The sequence below is a fragment of the Castor canadensis genome, chromosome 8 (genome assembly GCF_047511655.1).
Source record: "Castor canadensis chromosome 8, mCasCan1.hap1v2, whole genome shotgun sequence".
Taxonomy (NCBI): Eukaryota; Metazoa; Chordata; class Mammalia; order Rodentia; family Castoridae; genus Castor; species Castor canadensis.
Genome location: NC_133393.1, coordinates 121642510 through 121662224, shown reverse-complemented (window position 1 = coordinate 121662224; position 19715 = coordinate 121642510). Strand labels below are relative to the sequence as shown.

The 19715-nt window shown below is 37.3% G+C and overlaps 1 protein-coding gene across 4 annotated transcripts in view; it reads right to left on the bottom strand.

Moving 5' to 3' along the window:
* Positions 1-19715, bottom strand: part of Tmtc2 (transmembrane O-mannosyltransferase targeting cadherins 2) — a 386771-nt gene that overhangs the window by 227721 nt on the left and 139335 nt on the right. For all 4 annotated transcript variants that reach the window (XM_020186707.2, XM_074084059.1, XM_074084058.1 and 1 more), the window contains exon 2: positions 5810-6380. In XM_020186707.2, coding sequence (XP_020042296.2) covers positions 5810-6380 — 571 coding nt within the window. The remainder of the gene's footprint in view (positions 1-5809; positions 6381-19715) is intronic.

Genomic DNA, 19715 nt, shown 5'->3' with positions numbered 1-19715 from the left:
AGAATCAGGTATCTTGCTTTATCTGGAGTCTCACAAAGTCAAGTGTAAGGTAAAGGAAGGGAAAGAAAATCATAGGAAAGTAGATATAGTACTTATAAGTAGAGTGTCACAGATAGTGATTGAAAAAAATCAGAAACGACGTATCTATCACATTTCATTCAGTACAATCAATACCAGGGTCACATATGGAAGAAAATCACAACCTAATACAGAAACAAAAGGGGTAGAGCCATAAATGATAACATTCCACTGATGCCATCCCTGGCAACTAATCAAATAGAAAAGCATCTGTGGAGTCAATGGGGAAATACCTGCAGGCTATGCATGTGCCTGTCCTTGCTTTCCTATATGCAAGAGTCAGATTATAGAAGTACCAAATTCAGTATATTTAGTGTTCAGATAGTGATTAACTCAAATCCTTTAATAGAACGTAAACTCCCACCTTCTGGAAATCATACTCATGATAAACCTTATAAATTGTTTGGCAACATGGGTCATTTATTAGGTTTGGTCTGATCACTACATCCTGTGAGCTTAAGTAGTAACTAAGACAAAGTTAAACTTCATGTACCATGGGCTAGCTCTATAATCCACATCCTCTTTGGTATTAAAGCAAGAAAATTATTTCTAGAAAGAGAAGACTTATCTTTCAAATGTGGTAATGTTTCCCTTTTTCCTGTATAATGACATAGTCTTCTTATCTTGTTTATGTGAAATAGAGCCACAAAACTTAATTTCAAGATAATTCACTGTACATTTTGGAAGCAACTGTCTCAAAACAAAAGTAGTAATCTTTACAGAAATTATTAAAAGATCACACTGAAAGGATTTTATTTTTCCCAAATTATCTCAGGTCATTATTAAAATTACTACATTGACTTTGATTTCCTTTTTTCTTTTCTCAATCTCTCTCTCTTTTTTTTTTTTGTAATTCTCCACCTGTGACTGGATAAGTGATTATGAAGCTAAAAAAGAGAAAAAAGACATTTCCACATTGAAACAGTTCACAGATGTTAAATAACCATAGAAAATGACTACTGGGCAAACAATGAGTGATACTGGATAAGAGAAATATTGCTTTTACTAATTTTATTACCCTTGTACCTCCTGGGGTCATGGGAGGCTTGTAAAAAAAAATTGTGGGCAGATAAACGTCTAGTATTTATTTGTGAGGCTACTTTAAGTGCTTTTCAAGATTCTTCCTCACCTTATTTTTTGACACATAAAAATAAGTAAGTGAAAGTAATGTTAGGAATGCTAAAACAATCATTTGATAAGAGGTTAAGAGAATTTTTTTTCTGACATTCATGTCTTCCACTCTCACCTTCCCCAGACCCCAAAAACCCAGGAATGAAATTGTTAGTGTATAAGTGAAAGCATACAGTATTTTAATATTTCAGTTATATACTTTCAAAAAGTAAGTCTTAATTATGAATTCCAGTAATTTACTGGGTACCTACTATGTACCATATATTGCAGGAGTGGCCAAGGATAACCTAAGAAGCATATTAAACAGGATCCTATTTCTAACAACTAAGAATATTTGAAAACACCGATTTTTTTTTTTGCTCATACATATTTCTGAAGATTTTATATGCAATGTTTTTTGACAAATCCTTTTAGCTACTGAAAAAAATTATAGTTTGCCAGTATTCAAGCATATTATTTCAGATTATTTCTCGCAGCAAGCATTAGTTAAGTAATTTAAATGTGTTAACATTTTTAAGTTCAGTAAAAACAGGGCCTGGCAAATGTAATACAAGTGTTCATTCAATACTAAATAAAATATCTACAACGTGCCAAGAATTTGCTCTTTCTCACTTTATCAAAGACAACTATAACTCTTATAAATATCCTTTGCTGAACTGCAAAAGCTATAAACATAATATGGACATGTGTATCATTTGTTGTAACAAATCTTTGAGTCAAAACTGACAAAATCCCAACATCTCCAAGATTTCATCTGGCCCAAGTGGGATATATTTGTTTTAAGATCAGTAACCAATATTTAAAAACAAAACAAAACAAACAAACAAAAAACCAGGAGATGTCACAGAGTAATTCAAAGTTCTGTCTTCTATGGCACAGAAACCTCAATTTTCTTATTTAAGATTTTCACTATAGTTCCTTCTGCCTGGTGCAGACTGAAATTTGGGTTTAGAGACCAGGACATGATTTAAATAAGAGTTACAGAACCAAATTTACCAATGTCCTGTACTCCAAATTATTTCCACCTCTAAGAAGACCACCATTGTTAAGGTTCTGCTATTTCTCTAATTTGTACAAAAGACTGCTTTGAAGTTTTCTCTTTATATATATTTTAATAGGCAAGAAATTTTACATAATCTGGCAAATGATAATAAGTATGATACAGAAATAATTGGTAAGATATTAAAGTTATTTTGTGGGTTTTTGGCTGAGTTTGAACTCAGGACCTTGTACTTATTAGGGAGGTACTCTACCACCTGAGCCATACCTAAAACCCTTTTTTGCTTTAGCTTTTTTTCACGTAGAGTCACTTGTGTTTATGCGCTGCTCAGCCTCAAAACACTATCCTCCCACTGATAACTCCTCTTGTGTAGCTGGAATTACAGGCTTGCTCCACCACTGCCCAGCTTGTTTTGATGAGATGGTGGTCTCACTAACTTCCCCTGTGCTGGCCTTTAAACTCAATTTTCCTGATCTCTGCCTCTTGAGTGCTGAGATTCCAGGTGTGAGCCATGGTACCCAGCACCATGGTTATTCTTAAAAGGTTGAAAAAGATCTGTTAAGTCTTAAGCTACTTAATTCATAAGAAATCTAAATCAGCATAGAAATCCATATATTTTAAGACAGAGTATGAAATTTTTCATAGCTTCCTTATAGAATCAACCTATGCCAGTGTTTACAAATCTTCGTCATGAGATTCTAAAAGACAGCTCGATAGTAGATTCCTAAGCAATCTTTACTTCATATGCCATTAAACCACATATGTTTAAAGACAGAGTTTATCTCTTGACCTTCACTTTTTTTTTTGGTGGGTCTGGGGTTTAAACTGAGGGCTTAACATTTGCAAAGCCAAACCTCTAGTCCATTTTTGTTCTGGTTATTTTGGAGATAGAGTCTTGTGAACTATTTCCCCTGGGCTGGCCTCAAACTGTGACCCTACCAATCTCAAGCCACTCAAGTAGCTAGGATTATAAGCAAGAGCCACTGGTGCTCAGCTTTGGCCTTCACCTTCTTAAAGAATTAGTGTTTCCATCAGTTTGGTTTTTTTTTAATTGAACTAGTATGTATTAGGTGCCTTCCAAAACGAGCACTTCAGCTCACACTGAACAACTCACAGTTCATATAATCATCACAACTCCAGGGATAATAATAACTGCCTCTATTTCCAGAATAAGAATCAGATAATGGAACTAGCTCAAGATTACTTATCCGGCCCTTCTGAGTGAGGATTCCACTCCATGTTTTTTGGTTTTTTGGAGGGTGTTTTTGGGGTTTTTTTTCTACCATGCAGTCTGACTTTACATCTGCTTGTAGAACTTCACACCTTCAGAGTTTGGCAAAAAAGACTGCTAGACAGTCATAAATATGAATTCCAGTCCAAGTGATTCTACCATTTTCTGGGTGACCTTCACATCAGCTGAAAAAGTGGAGAATGCCAAAATGACATCTACCCTTCTTTAAAATATGTTATGCCAATGTCGTTATTAAACTCACTGACCCAAAAGCAAAAATGACAAGAGAGCCAAAATAAAAGAGCAACCATCAGAGGAAGGGTCTTTCTGTCCCCACTACTGCCATTACTGCTGCTTGGCCTCCAGTGGTTGCCAAATCTGGGCAAGTATCCAGAAACATCTCAGAACACTGGAACTTCTTAGTTCTTTCCCATAACATGGGGGACTTCCCACTGTAGGGAGTTCCTCTGCTAGCAGCATTTCTCATTGTTCATAAGCAGCAGCTACATGAATATGGCTGCCAGATAAAATACAGAATTCTCAGATAAATTTTAATTTCACATAAAGGATTTTCTAAATATATCCCAATAATTGTCTAGAAGCCTGTTAGAGTAAGGAGCTGTACACAATAAAGAGTTCTGCCCTTGAAAATATGCTTAGAGAACTGAAAATTCCTCAGAAGCAAACTTTAAAAGATCCGAAAAGCGTGTCCTAAATTAACATATCAAAATAATGAAACAGTGAAATGGAAATTCTGTATGAGAAACCACAATACTTCATAGGCTATTGAGACTCTAAAAGCTAAGGAGCTTTTATTCTCAAACAGATTGTAACTTCCATAAAGACAAGGACCATGAATTATATTTAATTTAATTTACATTTCCAGTAAAACAAGAAACTTTGTTATTGTTCATGACATCGTTTTTTGGAAAAAAAATTATCTTTCTAAATCTCCTTGAAGGAATTAAAAATTGATTTCAAATTAAGAGTTTGACTTTCAAAACCATATATTGTTTTCAAGTTTCAAACTCTACCCACAATTTCCCTCAAAGTTCCAGCATTTAATTGAAATCACAAAAGAACTTCATTATGCCCTTGATACTTGAGTTCTAAGTGAAAAGGTTATGTTTCCCACAGCAGGCAAAAGCACAGCAGTGATTACTCTGCCTACTAAGTGGAGGGGAAAAAATGGCAATTTAAAACATAAATCTTTGATTTCTATTTCCCTCAATTTTTTTCTTTAATTTCCTTGCAATTCAATTTTAAGTGAAATCAGGAGCTGAGGAACAAAGAGTAGTCAAAAGTAGCAAAAACTTGACAGCATAATCATAGCACAAGTCCAAAACCAGAATCCTTTGCTGTTGAGCTTGGTAGCTTCACCTGTACTCCTAGGTATTCAGGTAGCTGAGTTAGGAGAATCAGCCATGAGTTCAGTAACAGCCTGAGCAACATAGCAAGACCCCATATCAAAGAATTTGATTTTTTTTTTTTTTTTGCTTGTGTTCAAAAGGAAGGTGGGAACTTGCCAAAATCCTGGCCAAGTTTAGTCTTTACCCTTAAGATCAAACCAAAGGAGAGTTTTCTAAGTGAATGAGGATGGGCAGATGGGAAAATAGGCAGTTTCTCAAGATGTTCCTCTCCCCTCAGGTCTCTCTTCAATGTTCTAGCAGAAAACTGCTTAGTCCCTTTTAAGTATTTGGGGATCCTCAAATGCTTCTGTGATCTGGAAGCAGCATTGCTTTCAAAACCACTAAGGGAATTCATAAATATTAAGCCCTGAGGCAAAGGTCTTAATTGGCCTTAGGGCAAAACTTACAATAACCACTCTCTGTTTTGACTTCTATTCTTATACACTGCCGCAAGGGACAGGTGAATATGAGTCATTATTTAAGAATCCGTCTTCCCAGTGTACTACAGAGGAAGGCTGTTCCCAAACTCAGGAAAAGTAATATTAACAAATGACAGAGGACTTCTGCCATGGAGTCTAGCATCTAGCTCTATTATCAGCTGTATTATTTTTATAAATACACATTATAAGCAGTTTATTGGATTTTAGAGAATTTGGCAGAAAGAATGAATACATTAAAACCACTAAATACAGACGCACTTGCTTTGCAAAGCAAAATTATTATTCTACTTCTCAAATCACGAAAATAAGTTAAGAAACTTGAGAAATAAAACAAGCAGTGAACTGAAACCTTGCTCAGTACAGAAAGGTCAAAAAGGACATTTCGACTTACCAAAGATCAAAAAGGAACTTATTTTAAATTCTGCTTCAAGAGGAACAAATTTGCTTTTTAAATGGTGGCAAAGGACCAAGCAAGTAGATTACTCAGTAATCCAATGCTCAAGAGGCAACAATCACTTACTTTGTAAATGGTAGGTAAGATCTGGTTCATTTTCAGCCTGTGAAAGACAAAGACATCATAAATGGCTGAAACCGCGAGAACAGTCACTCCTTGTTCTTTCCACAACATGCTGCATCCTGCACACAGTCCGGTCCCCAGGAACCAGCCCCAAGTCCTGGCTGAGTAGCCTCTTGTGGAACAGTGTTTAATGTAGCAGAGCAAAGAGAGGAGAAAGAAGAGACTGGCCCCAACATCAGCCCGTCCCACGATTCCTGCCACTGCCTCCGTGTGAATGGGATGAGAGGCGAACATCAAGCCAGCCATGAAAGTCCAGTATCCATCACCAAGGAGGATCTTGGAGAAGCTTGTGAAGAGACCAGTGACAGCTGCATGCAACAGGATGTTGACCAGATGGTAGCTCCAGGGATTCAGCCCTCCGATGGCGTGGTTCAGGCGAAAAGAAAGAGTGCAGAGTGGCCGGTAGGACTTGTGACTGCCACTGTGGGTTAGAAGAGTCCCCCAAAAATCATTGTAGAAAATGTGTGTCCATGGAGTTTCTGGGAGAAGGTCCTGATTAGTCTTGATAGCACGGCTAAAAAACAAAATGTTAAAAAAGAGAAAACAAATGTAAAATACAAAAAGGAAAAAAAAAGAAATAATGTAACATTGCTAAGATACTGCCTTCCTCTTCTAGAAGCATTGTTATTTTGTAGCTTTGTGGTGGGATTCCAAGAACAAATGGTTTGAATTCAAATCTTCCTCTTAATGCTACTAACACCACAATTGGGGCTGTGTACTTCTTTTCCTGAAACACTTTTCTCCTTGTTGGAATGCAAAAAATTTTGAGGAATAAATGCTGAGTTTCTGTCAGTGATTTCAGCCTCAGTGTGGCAGCTACCAAACAACTGTCCTGAAAATCGTGTGACACCCAGGCTCCAGGATGACTTGAGGCCTGAGACACTGCATTTTAAGAAGGCTCAGGTGATGCTGGTTTACGGGGAGCTTCTAGAGACAGAATTAGCCCCACCACCATACTACCTAAAAATAAATTTTAGATAGAATATCAAGACCCAGCACCATGCTTCTCACACACACAAGGCACCTGGACCATGGGGAAACAACACAATCTGATTCAGTAATTCTGGAGAAAAGACACATGGTCCACATTTCTAACAGACAATGCTGATGCTGCTGGCCCATTTGGATCACACAGAATGGCAAGGGCCTAGATAGCTGGAGAGACTAGGAAGAACAGCTCTCCACCAACCCAGTGTTTCCCTGCTTTCTTTATTTGTACTTCAGTCTTTCCCAGTTCTAATCTCTCATGGGAGTTGCCATCACCTAGAGAAATCATTATGATACTTCACTCTCTCCTCACTTGAGAGTTAATAGTAACAAATGCTGGATATAACCAGACAACAACAAAAAAAGAACCTACTGTTTGCTGAGTATTTCTCTCTGCCAAACACAGCACTGGCTTTCTTGGCTACATCTCCTTATTTAAACTTTAGAACGACACTGTCGAGACAGATGATATCATCCACATCTCTCACATGAGAATATTATGACTGACAAAGATTGCTTAATAACTGGATCAAAGACATGCAAGTATGGAACAGCAGCATAGAGATTCGTGGCTTGTGTTTTTTCCCTATTCTGGTCTTCTCAAAATGTTACGTACCTGCCACTAGCAGCAAATGAGAGACAGACACAGCCAATAAAAAATGTTAATGGCTGTATTTACTTTAATGTGTGTTTGAAAGAAAAATAATTATTACATCAAATATGGATTTATAAATGTTTGCTCAGAATAAAGCTATCAAAACTAAAAAGTCAATGTAAAGACAAACATTAAAGAGATAACAGTACTGGTGTGTGTGAATGGGTACAAATGTTGAAGATACCATGCAAAAGATAGTTTTTAAGATCTCCCACCTATGCTATTATATACAGTTCCTAGTCAACAGGATGGAGTACTTACCTTTAGTGCACCTATCTCTGGATTTACAGGACAAAAAAGAGACACCTGGGGAATGTAGACTAGTACAACCACTCTGGAAAAATATTTGGAGGCTACTTAAAAAGCTAGACATTGATCTACCATTTGATCCAGCAATACCACTCTTGGGGATATACCCAAAAGACTGTGACACAGGTTACTCCAGAGGCACCAGCACACCCATGTTTATTGCGGCACTATTCACAATAGCCAAGTTATGGAAACAGCCAAGATGCCCCACCACTGACGAATGGATCAAGAAAATGTGGTATCTATACACAATGGAATTTTATGCAGCCATGAAGAAGAATGAAATTTTATCATTCACTGGTAAATGGATGGAATTGGAGAACATCATTCTGAGTGAGGTTAGCCTGGCCCAAAAGACCAAAAATCGTATGTTCTCCCTCATATGTGGACATTAGATCAAGGGCAAACACAACAATGGGATTGGACTTTGAGCACATGATAAAAGCGAGAGCACACAAGGAAGGGGTGAGGATAGGTAAGACACCTAAAAAATTAGCTAGCATTTGTTGCCCTTAACGCAGAGAAACTAAAGCAGATACCTTAAAAGCAACTGAGGCCAATAGGAAAAGGGGACCAGGAACTACAGAAAAGGTTAGATCAAAAAGAATTAACCTAGAAGGTAACACCCACACACAGGAAATCAATGTGAGTCAATGCCCTGTATAGCTATCCTTATCTCAACCAGCAAAAACCCTTGTTCCTTCCTATTATTGCTTGTACTCTCTCTACAACAAAATTAGAAATAAGTGCAAAATAGTTTCTGCTGGGTATTGGGGGGGGAGTGGGTGGTAAGGGAGGGGGTGGGGGCAGGGGGGAGAAATGAACCAAGCCTTGTATGCACATATGAGTAATAAAAGAAAAAGGAAAAAAAAAAAAGAGCCACCTGAGTTAGAAAGCAGTAGAACAATGGAACTCCAGAACTATAGAACTTTGCCTAGTGTGATACCGTGGCTTTTTAAGAAGGTTTGGGGGCATTTGTGTAGCTGAGGAATACATGCTGGGAGGCTGGCCTGAGGACATACACCTTCAGCTCCATCACCAGTTTTGCCATCTGCTGTGAGGAGGTGTGATCAAATGACCATCCATATGAATATTACCAAAATTCATATTGGCGATGCCCTGGATTAAGGGGAAATATTCCTGAGTCACAGCTCTATTATTTACTGCCTGACTTTGAAAAGAAAATGCAACAGATATTCATACAGGTTAAGAATTCCATCCAAAGTGACAGTCATTAGAAACAGTAGTTAATATTCTAGTTGGGATCAAATAACTGGATAATGGTAGTATTCAAATGTTTCTATAAATTAATCTCTCTGAGCTTCAGCTTCCGTGATAATAGTTTTACCTTGAAATTAATGAATACTTGCAATTGTTCATTTACCCTCTATATAAAGAAGCAGAGAACATACTTGCAGATACATGAGCATTCCAGAGACTCAAGTTTAAATGGTACCTCTTCCCTATTAGCTGCTGTTACTATTATATAAAGGCCAAGGTACAATCTATAAAAAAGGAAGAAAAGAAAAGAAGAAGAAGAAAGAAAAGGAGGAGGAGGAGGAGGAAGAAGAAGAAGAAAAAGAAGAAGGACAGAAAGAAAGAAATCTGTTATTAAACTGTCTTTGCTCCATAACTTCTGAAATTAGATACTTTGGGGGTTAGAATTAAAACAGACCAGTAGTTGATTATCTACTCTGTGACAAACATGCTAGTCCTTTACATTTAATATCTACTTATGAGAACTACTGAACTACTTGTGTTTTCTCAATCTTCTGTAAAGAGGCAGAAGATCTATTAAAAACTACAATTTGAAAATTACTCTACAGCCAAAAATAGTTCACCATTCCTTAACATCTAGTCTGTCCTTTTTCCATATTCAGAGAATTTCAGTTTTTAGCTGGGCACATGGTCATCTGGCATACTTCACTTGATGCTAAATATGGTCATATGTCTAATTTTTGGCTCCAGAAAGTATCCTTAAAAGGGAAAACTTCTAATTCACCTCCTTTACCCATACACCTCCTGCCTGCTCTGTGAGGCACACATGTAATAGCTGAGTTCCAGCTGCAATCATGGCCTATAAGGTGTCCTTAGGGACAGGAATGTGCACAACAGAGCAGAGCAGTAATACTGAAGAAAACTGAAACTTTGTCATGGAAGACCACACTAGTCCTGGCCTAACAACCTTCCCATTTCTTGAATATGAGAAGTAAATTGGTATCTTTTCCAAACTGATACAGTTTAGAACTAGTAGCAGCTGAACCTATTCATAAGTGAAACCCGTTGTTAACAGAAGACTGACTACACCACAGTGGTTTGATTTTCCATTTTGAGTTTTCAAGTCTTCGTGTATTGACTGTGTATTAAATGAATTTCCATATAAATTGGCTTTTAAAATATTAGAAACAGATGTTTTTCTGGATCCATTAAATTAAAACACCCTGCTATGACATTCATCAAGAATATAACCCAGAAGTAATTGCTTAAGACTTGATGGGTTATAATTAAAATTTAAAAGAAATATGAAAAACTGCCAAACTGCCAAACAGTGTTGTCAGAGAGAGCTGATTTCAAGTAATTCAGAATGAAAACCCAATTGGATCAAAACTACATGTTAACCTAGATACTGATATTAATATCTCCAGTATCAATGCTGAAACCTGATACTGTTAATGTTAGGGCAGTGGAGAGCTCAATGGCAAAGCATTCTGGGATAAGGTTTGCTCAAGCAGTGAGAAAGCTGGGGGGTCCATTTTGCTTACAATACTTCACCCTTCCATGGAAGAGCCAGAAAGGTTGTTGAACTGTCTTTTGTGAACCAGCTTTTCTATGTGCTATTAGTACAGTGCAATCCCCAACTCTGTAAAAGCTTTATAAGAACACACGTGCACATGCACATGCACACATATACACACCCCCCAACAAAACAAGAAACACCAAGCTGGGTGTAGCTTGCTGCCTATAATACAGCTACTTGGACACTGACATCAGGAAGATCGTGAATTAAGGTCACCCTGGAAAAATAACCATAGCAAAATGGATTGGAGGTAGGACTGAAGTAGTAAAGTACCTGCTTTGCAAGCATGAAGCCCGGAGCTCAAACCCCAGTCACCCCTGCTAAAAAAAAAAAAAAAAAAAAAAAAACCCACCAATCAACCTTAAAAATCTGTTCAAAGCTGTTGGAATTTCTTATCTTCATAGCAATAAACCTATTAACCTGCAGCAGTCACCTAAGATACTATGTTTACCTCTCACAAAATGAGGGCTTGAACCAAAAATCGTATGTTCTCCCTCATATGTGGACATTAGATCAAGGGCAAACACAACAAGGGGATTGGACTATGAGCACATGATAAAAGCGAGAGCACACAAGGGAGGGGTGAGGATAGGTAAGACACCTAAAAAACTAGCTAGCATTTGTTGCCCTTAATGCAGAGAAACTAAAGCAGATACCTTAAAGCAACTGAGGCCAATAGGAAAAGGGGACCAGGAACTAGAGAAAAGGTTAGATTAAAAAGAATTAACCTAGAAGGTAACACCCACGCACAGGAAATCAATGTGAGTCAATGCCCTGTATAGCTATCCTTATCTCAACCAGCAAAACCCCTTGTTCCTTCCTATTATTGCTTATACTCTCTCTACAACAAAATTAGAGATAAGGGCAAAATAGTTTCTGCTGGGTATTGAGGGGGGGAGCGGGAGGGGGTGGAGTGGGTGGTAAGGGAGGGGGTGGGGGCAGGGGGGAGAAATAAACCAAGCCTTGTATGCACATATGAATAATAAAAGAAAAATGAAAAAAAAAAATAAAGATTATGGGACTACAAAAAAAAAAAAAAACAAAATGAGGGCTTGAAAACAAGACAAAATTAATAAATGCCACAATTTCACTGAGAGGAAAAAAAAAACCTCTGAAGCACAGCCCTAAATTTATCCTTCAAAAAAAAAAAAGGTAAAGGCTAATAGCATAACTAAAACAAAAATGGAAGAGCAATGGAACACCTCACCCACGTGTAAAACATACTAGATGACGAGAGACTTTCGTATGATGAAAGTCTTCAATGGGTATTATCTGTCTAAGCAGGTTTTTTTTTTAACCAGTGAATATTATGACAAAAGAATGTGAATACTACTAAATTGTACTGGGCTTTAACATAAGTCATGTCACATATGCAAGTCAGCGATAAGGGCTAGGTTATGCCACCATTTAGCATCACATTAAGAAAGACACAGACTAAAAGAGCCTTCATAGAATCTGAGTAATCTGCCAGCAAGATGAAACATAAAGGTAGTCATTCCACATTAAGCAAAATAGATCCATTTGCATTTTCTTCTAAGAGTCCAAAGTGGAAATCGTGAAACCACTTCTGCTATTTCACAGCTAATGAAATACCTTAACGTGAAACAAAATTTCATGCTGACATAATTTCTGAGGTTGTTCCTGTAAACTGGTATTGAAAATTCAGAAAGACAGTATGGAATTAAGAAATTTTTCACTCTGGGAAAGATGAAGAACATCAGAGCAGCAGATGAGAAAAAGAAACAACTGTAGGCAGAATTCTCTGGAGAATGAAGGATCGAGAAACTATCTTTTGAAGCAAAAAGATACAGTTTCTTAGCAGGTCTTAACCTGTTTCCAGTTTTGTTCATTTGTGGCCCTTTGTTTCTAATGCCTTATGATTTTTCCTTTAGGAAATGCAGACAAAAGGCCAATGCTGTTGTAAAGCTGTTGAGTGATGTGACACTGCCATCTGAACTGCTCTTGTGTATGTATTCTTACTGTTATTTTTTCTATCCATCAACCCTTTCAGTCACAAGCACCCTCATAAATTATGACCCTTAATTCTTCAGAGCAGGAATGATGTTTAGAATCTTTAAACATCAAATAGCACACTTCTCTGACATGCTTTCAATAGTTCTACTTGAAGTATAAGTAAAGGCCAAAACTTCACTAAAAAAGTGGGTTGGAATTTGTTTGGCAAGAGAAAGGCAAAAAAAAAAAAAAAAAAAAAAAAAGAATGGCCTTGGTTAATGTATCCTACTTCAGTGCTACCCAACCATGCCTACTGTGCTCAAGCCCAGCAGTGGAATGCAAAGTTGATTCTGGAGCCAACTAGAAATGTGTACTATGAGATGATAGACACACAGTTCTTTCACCTCTTGCAAGATCTGTAAAACAAAGGTAACTGTATCAGGTTTATAGGATCATTCTGAGGAGTAAATGAGCAAGTAAGAAAGTAAATTATTATGTGTAATACAATGTAACATGCACATGTACAATATAATATATGTAAAACCTGTTGTCATTATAACACCAACATCACCACCATAACTGATGACACTCATCACTGCAAACACAGTATTACTTCCATTATACATTTATATTTACAGCCTTCAGAATTTTTAATTTCTTAAGTTTTAATGACGCTTTCAAAACAAGGTAATAAGCCTTTGGGAAGTGATACCTTTGGTCTTTAACACAATGTTTTTCCCATTCTCCTCTCTTTGACCTCTATCCAACTCTCTTTGGCTAGCAACTCTTTCACATTTGTCCTCTGAAATATGAATGTTTCTCTCTTGGTTCTGTCTCTGACACTCTTTTACTCTATAGTTCCTTCTCTGTGGTCATCATCTCCCAACAACTACAGCTCAAGGGATCACCTCTCCATCTACACCACTAGCCTGGCATTGCTCATGAGCCTAAACTTCACACTATTTCTATGCTAGCCATACCTAAATGATAGAAAGAGTAATGGAGTTCTTATTTTTCTACTAATACCTAGTGTGTTGCGTTCTAAAGCCTCTCTGAAATTCTACTTCTTTACCTATGGATTACAGATAACAACAACCCTTATTACAAAAGACCCTGTTGAAGAGCAAATGAAGCAATGTTAATTTAACTTGTAAAGGACAGTTGCTGTGTTTGAGAACCCATTCCTGCTAGTATGAGTGCACTGTCTTACCATTATAAACAGCCAACATTTCATATGGTGAGGCTGGGGTTGGGGATTTAGCTCAGTGGAAGAGCGCTTGCCTGGCAAGTGCAAGGCCCTGAGTTCGGTCCCCAGCACCGAAAAAAAAAAAGCAAAACAAAATCATATGGTGAGGCTGCCCTAACCACCTGATGAAAGGTCTTAACAGTGTAGCCAATTAGTGTACTCTACCTTCCCAATTCCATCCCTGGCTATACAACTGACATACGAGTAAGCCTGGCCAACCAGATTATTGTGACACCAATAATCTACTCGGGAAAGGCATCTTCTTTTGGTATTAAGTGGAAATCTTGGGCTGCTAAGGGATTCCCTGAAGACAGGGTCTGCCTGAGAGTGAGATCAATATAATAAAAGCCAGTCCAAAGAGAAAAAGATACTTCTCCCAGTGCAGCTGGATCTACTCATGCCTGAAGCAAATACTATGCTAATAAATGTCCCTGAGACACAAACTGGTTTGAAAGGTTTTTCTGACATGCACAACCAAGAACATTAAATAATATACACTGTATATTTATCCAATAATATTAATAGTTGCCCTTTTAGAACCTTAAGCTTAGTAAGTCTGAATTCAAACTAATTTTTCTACCATCTCCCTCTTATTCAATACCCACATTAAGTACCATCACAATTCCATCAATGAAATAAAATTTGTGCAGGAGGGATCCTTTTCTCTTTACTCCTACATCTATTTTTAAATTGGTTATGGACATTTTCAAGCCTTTCAAAATATCAGAAAACCGAACTCCCAGGTTTCTATTAAAGTTGCCTCTTCCCTTCCCTCCTACCCTTATTCAGACTTTTATTATTTCCTGTCTGTACCGCTTAGCATGCTCACTATAATGGCCTGATCATTTTTCTCCTTCCTTCATTAGGCTATAGGTCCCCTCAGGAAAGGAATTATGTCCTTCCTCAGTGTCCAATGCATCTCAGGCATGTAATAAATACTGTTAAGGTGACTCAATAGCTATGTCTGCCTGCTTTCCTTCTTACTTTGATCCAGAATGCATGCTACAGACAGGAAAAATTCCTAAAATATAACTAGCTCTACCCACCCACATGCAAAAATCCCTTAGCTTGCCCTATTTCTTTTCATAACACCCTTCTCAGGCCAGCATTCATAGTCTTTCCCTTTATGACTTCTAGGTCAATCTCTCATTACTTCCACAAATGCATCCCAATGTCAGCCAAACTTCCCAACCTCTCTGCTTTGGCTCAAACCATTTCTTCCCTCCTGGGCTTCCTGGATTTTTGTCCTTCAGCCATTACATCTTTCCAAATATGCTTCTAGCCCCTTCCCCCCACACATACACACTACTACATTTACAAACTACTTCCAAAGCCCTTCCTAGTTTTGTTGCAGAATACATTTGATTTTGACTGAGTACTGTGACAGTCCCATTAACAATACTGACTTCATACTACAAATACCAGGGATCTCAAACATGTTGGTGAGTGGGACATATTTCAGAAGAAGTAAGAAGAAATGTATGTGTTGAAAGTGGCACACAGGTGTTTTTAATATTCTCAATTCCATTCCCTATTCAAAATAACTGCCCAATAAAATTGACTGACTCTGTCACAAGAAAGTACTCACTCACTCATTTATTCTTCCATTTAGTAATGGGCTAGGCACTGGGAAGGACACTGCACATAGAGTGGTGAATAAAGTAGTTTCTCTGGCTTTACGAAACATCCAACCTTAGTAGAAGAGGTAAATAAGTATATAGAGAATTGCACTGTGGTATGATAAATACTACTCTGACACAAATACCAACAACTACAGGGGAACATAAAACAAACTCTTAACATTTTGGGTCGAAAAGTTCCAATGGGAAAGCAAATCCACATACATGTAAAAAGGTAATAAAGCAGTATGGGAGGAGATGTTTCCAGGCCAAAAGTCAGTATTTCCAAAGATCACATATACAGGAAAAAAATGTAGTAAATTTGAAAATACAGACTTTGGCTAGAATGACATCTGAAGGATAAAACAGCAAAAGTAACTGGCATTACTCTTCGCTGTACTCTCATGGGATGGAGAAAAATTAAGTGGGAAATGACTCTCCCCAAGGATTTTCAGGTTGGATTCATTTATTATCCTGTTGGAGCTTCTTTATCTCCTCAATACCTACCAACTCCTTAGAATTGGGGAAAAAAATTGTCTTTTGAACCTACTACATTGGAGGCACTCAGTACATATTTGATGAACTGATTAACTATTGCTGATACTGATAAGTTGCATTCTCCTTCTGAAAAAGTTCTAAATTGTTTTAAGTATGTAGGGAATTATAAGTTTCAGCTAAAGTAGCTCACTCACTCTGGGCACTAACTTCTGCTCACACAATGATAATTAACTGTGACAAACCATCAGGTTAATTGGATTACCCAAATGTCTTTGGCACTCATTTGCCACTTAACTTATAATCCCTTCATTAGAGTCCCTCTTGAGGGATAAACCATTATATTTAGAAAGCCCCAGTTAATATGCAAATACTTGGTTAATATGGTAGAGATTGAAGAAAAATACTATTAACATCTTGAGCTTGTGTTCGTTTGGTGATAAACAATGTATTTCTAAATCCTAGGTGAATATAAGTAGAAAAAGTAAATTTTAGGTCTGGGCTCTTTGCTGTTAAGGCAGTGTTAAGTTTCTACATTTTGGAAGCAATGGAAGGCAACAGGCTCAGGCTCATTTATCATTATACCTCCAACAACTTGTGCAACTTGTCTGTTTCCATCTTGATCTGATCCTACCAGACTATAAATCTTTCCAGGGCACAAATGATGGCTTCAATACCAACTGGTACTTAATAATTGTCACCCTCTAGATGTTGAATGAAAAAACATCACAGGAAGTAAGAAAGAGTCTGTTGTCAGCCAAACAGCAAAGATGGGGGTATGAAGGGCATGGGAAAATTACTTGCTTAATCTAAAGTAAACCTAAGAATGCTATACCTAACATTGTTTTTAGTGGATACCTCTTCTATCCCTTTGGGAGTTTTTCCCATAAGCAATATGGAGTTTTATGTACACCAATGCTCCCCTATCCTTTGCAATCCTCCAAAGTGCAGGGATAAACTTCAGCTGCAGCTGAACCAAGACCTAAACTGTTGGAGATCTACTCTCCTACAACTTCCATGGGATAAGGCAGCTCTGTCCTCATCCCAAAAGTTTTCGTGTATATACTCTCTGTTCTCACAGGGAAAAACTATGGAGCGGAAACTCAGCTAAACATTTTTAAAGTATCTTTAGTTCCTCTGAGTCTCCTACCTACTGTTATTACAGTTACACACCACCACAACGGGATCACCATTTCAAAATGTCTATAGGAACAATCCAAGAAAAAAACTTAAGTGTCCCTGAAAACTAATAATCCATGTAAAAAAAAAAAAAAGCTTATAATCTAAAATTAAAACCTCAATTACATGAAGATATTTTTAAATGGTATTTATATGAAAAGCATTTAGGAGGATTAAAGCAAAAAACAGCACAAAAATGTCAGGATTACCATACTCTGAGGATTTAATATCACCGAATGAAAGAATCCTCTACCTCAATATTAGCTCTTTACTAACGTGAAATATTTTTTCACTGCCTTGTAATTTCTATGATAAAAAAATATTATTTTCTACACAATTTGATGACTGTATCTAATGTCTTCCTAGCAAAATACAGTACAGTCTTCTTCCCACTGTACCAAACTGAATCACAGTCTGAACTTAAATGCTTAAAAAATATTATTTTTCTAATTTTCTAGACTTGAAATTAATAACCACTACAAGTGACTATGAAGCTTTCTTGCTTTCAAACTAAATCAAGACTTTACTGTACTTGTTTATATTATTTATGAATATAGTCACTTTACCATACTTGTTTATATCATTTATGAATTTGTCAGGAAGTTTTCATAAACTAATATCTAAATTAAAAGGGCTTTGGGTTTTGTTTTGTTTTGAGATGGGGTCTCACTATGTTGCCAGGGGTGGCCTTGAATTCATGATCCTTCAGGCCTTCCTTCCCACAATGCTGGACCTACAAGCTTGCCCCACCACACCAGCTACAGAAAGGTTTTATTTTGTTTCCATGTTGCTGGAACCCAAGGCCTTGTTTATGCTAGACAAGTACCCCATCACTGAGCTATGTGCCAGACTAAGAGATTTATATTTTATATATATATATTTTTTTTTACTTATCATAGTGTATTTCCCTTATAATGGGGTCTTCAGCATTTGTTGCAAAGTGCAACTCATTCTTTGTAACTTTTCTACATTAAAAAACACTATCGCCAGGCATGGTGGTACACATTTGTAATCCCAGTACTTGGGAGTCTGAGGTGGGAAATCATAAATTTGAGAGCAAACTGAGCTACATAGCAAGAACCTGTATGAAATAAACATGGGTATACATATATATGAATACATACATATTTACACACACATAAATGAATATGTGTATACATGTGTGAAATAAATATTGAATTCTCCAGGAGTTATAATAAATATCACAGTAAACTTTTTTATGAGGTTTAATACTTTAAAAACTGAATACGTTCAATCTGGCACTATATTCCAAGGGGAGAACTTCCTATTTTGTGCAGTCTTATTCTTTGTGATTTTGCAGAAGACAAGAAGATGTAATCTGTAATCTTTGTACTTAAGGACCTGGGTATTCCAATGTGCTCTCTAAACAGGCATGCCTGGCAAGTTGAGACTGTGCCTCATCAGTTAAAATGCCTGCCTTCATCCACTAATGTACTGTACAATTTCAGAACAGATAATACTAAAATGCATGGTAATTTTCCCAACCCTCAGGAACTGTATTCTTTTTTTAAGGCACAACCCTGAGGGTGCCTCCTAAAATTCACCTGAGGTAAACAGGAAAGGTGCCTTCTTGCTAGGATCACTCCTTCAGAATCCTAAAAGTTCCCAGTCTGAACTTGGCAAGATCATGAAAATCAGGGAGAAATTTTAAAACAGAAACTAAGAGGCTTTTAGAAAAGAAGTGTTGGAGATGGAAAGACATCTTGAATTATCCAGATGTTTGGCTTATCTTTTCACCTAATTACTGTCTTTTCTGTATTGAGTCTTAACCAAATCACCTTTTTTTATCCTCATCTCTACTGCAGCCAAACAGAATAGCCAAGAAGCTGATGTTAGCCAAGTGTTTGCAACGATCCTTCACATTTTCTACTTAAAATTTTCCACATGTTGCCAATGTATCCCTCACAGGTATTCTCATTATAATACCATCTTGTATTTGTATCGTTTTACATTTTACAAAATGTGCTTACATTCTTGACTTTCTTCAAATCTTATCATGGCTCTGAGTAAGCAACCTGGATAGAATGAACATGGAAGTGAAGATCTGGGACAAGTAGAACCCAGGTCTAAATTCGTATCTTTGCGCAGAGGGTGATAAAATGTCATTGGAGTACGCCCTAATCCGATCTGATTGATGTCCAAGTAAGAAAAGAAAATTGGGGCACACAGAGACAACAGGAATATGTCATGCTCAGAAGAAAGGCTGTCAGGACACAGAAAAGAGGACATAGCAAGAAAGAAGCCATCTACAAGCTCAAGAGAAAGGCTTCAGGAGAAACCAAAACTGCTGACACCTTCATCTTGATTTCTTGTCTCCACAACTGCAAGAAAACAAATTTCTTTGTTTATGCTACCCAGTCTGTGGTATTTTGTTATGGGAACTCTAGGAAACTGCTACACACCACATCATAGTGATAGTCAAATATAATTCTATACACTACAGTTTATCTTTCAGTATTTCAAGGAACTACATTTAGACACAGGCCCTATTTCTCCAATACTGTGTCTGGTGCTACATTTTTGTTGAAAGGTTGAACTGTTCTATGAGCATAAATAGGTTTTAAGAGATACCTTATTCTCAGTTGTGC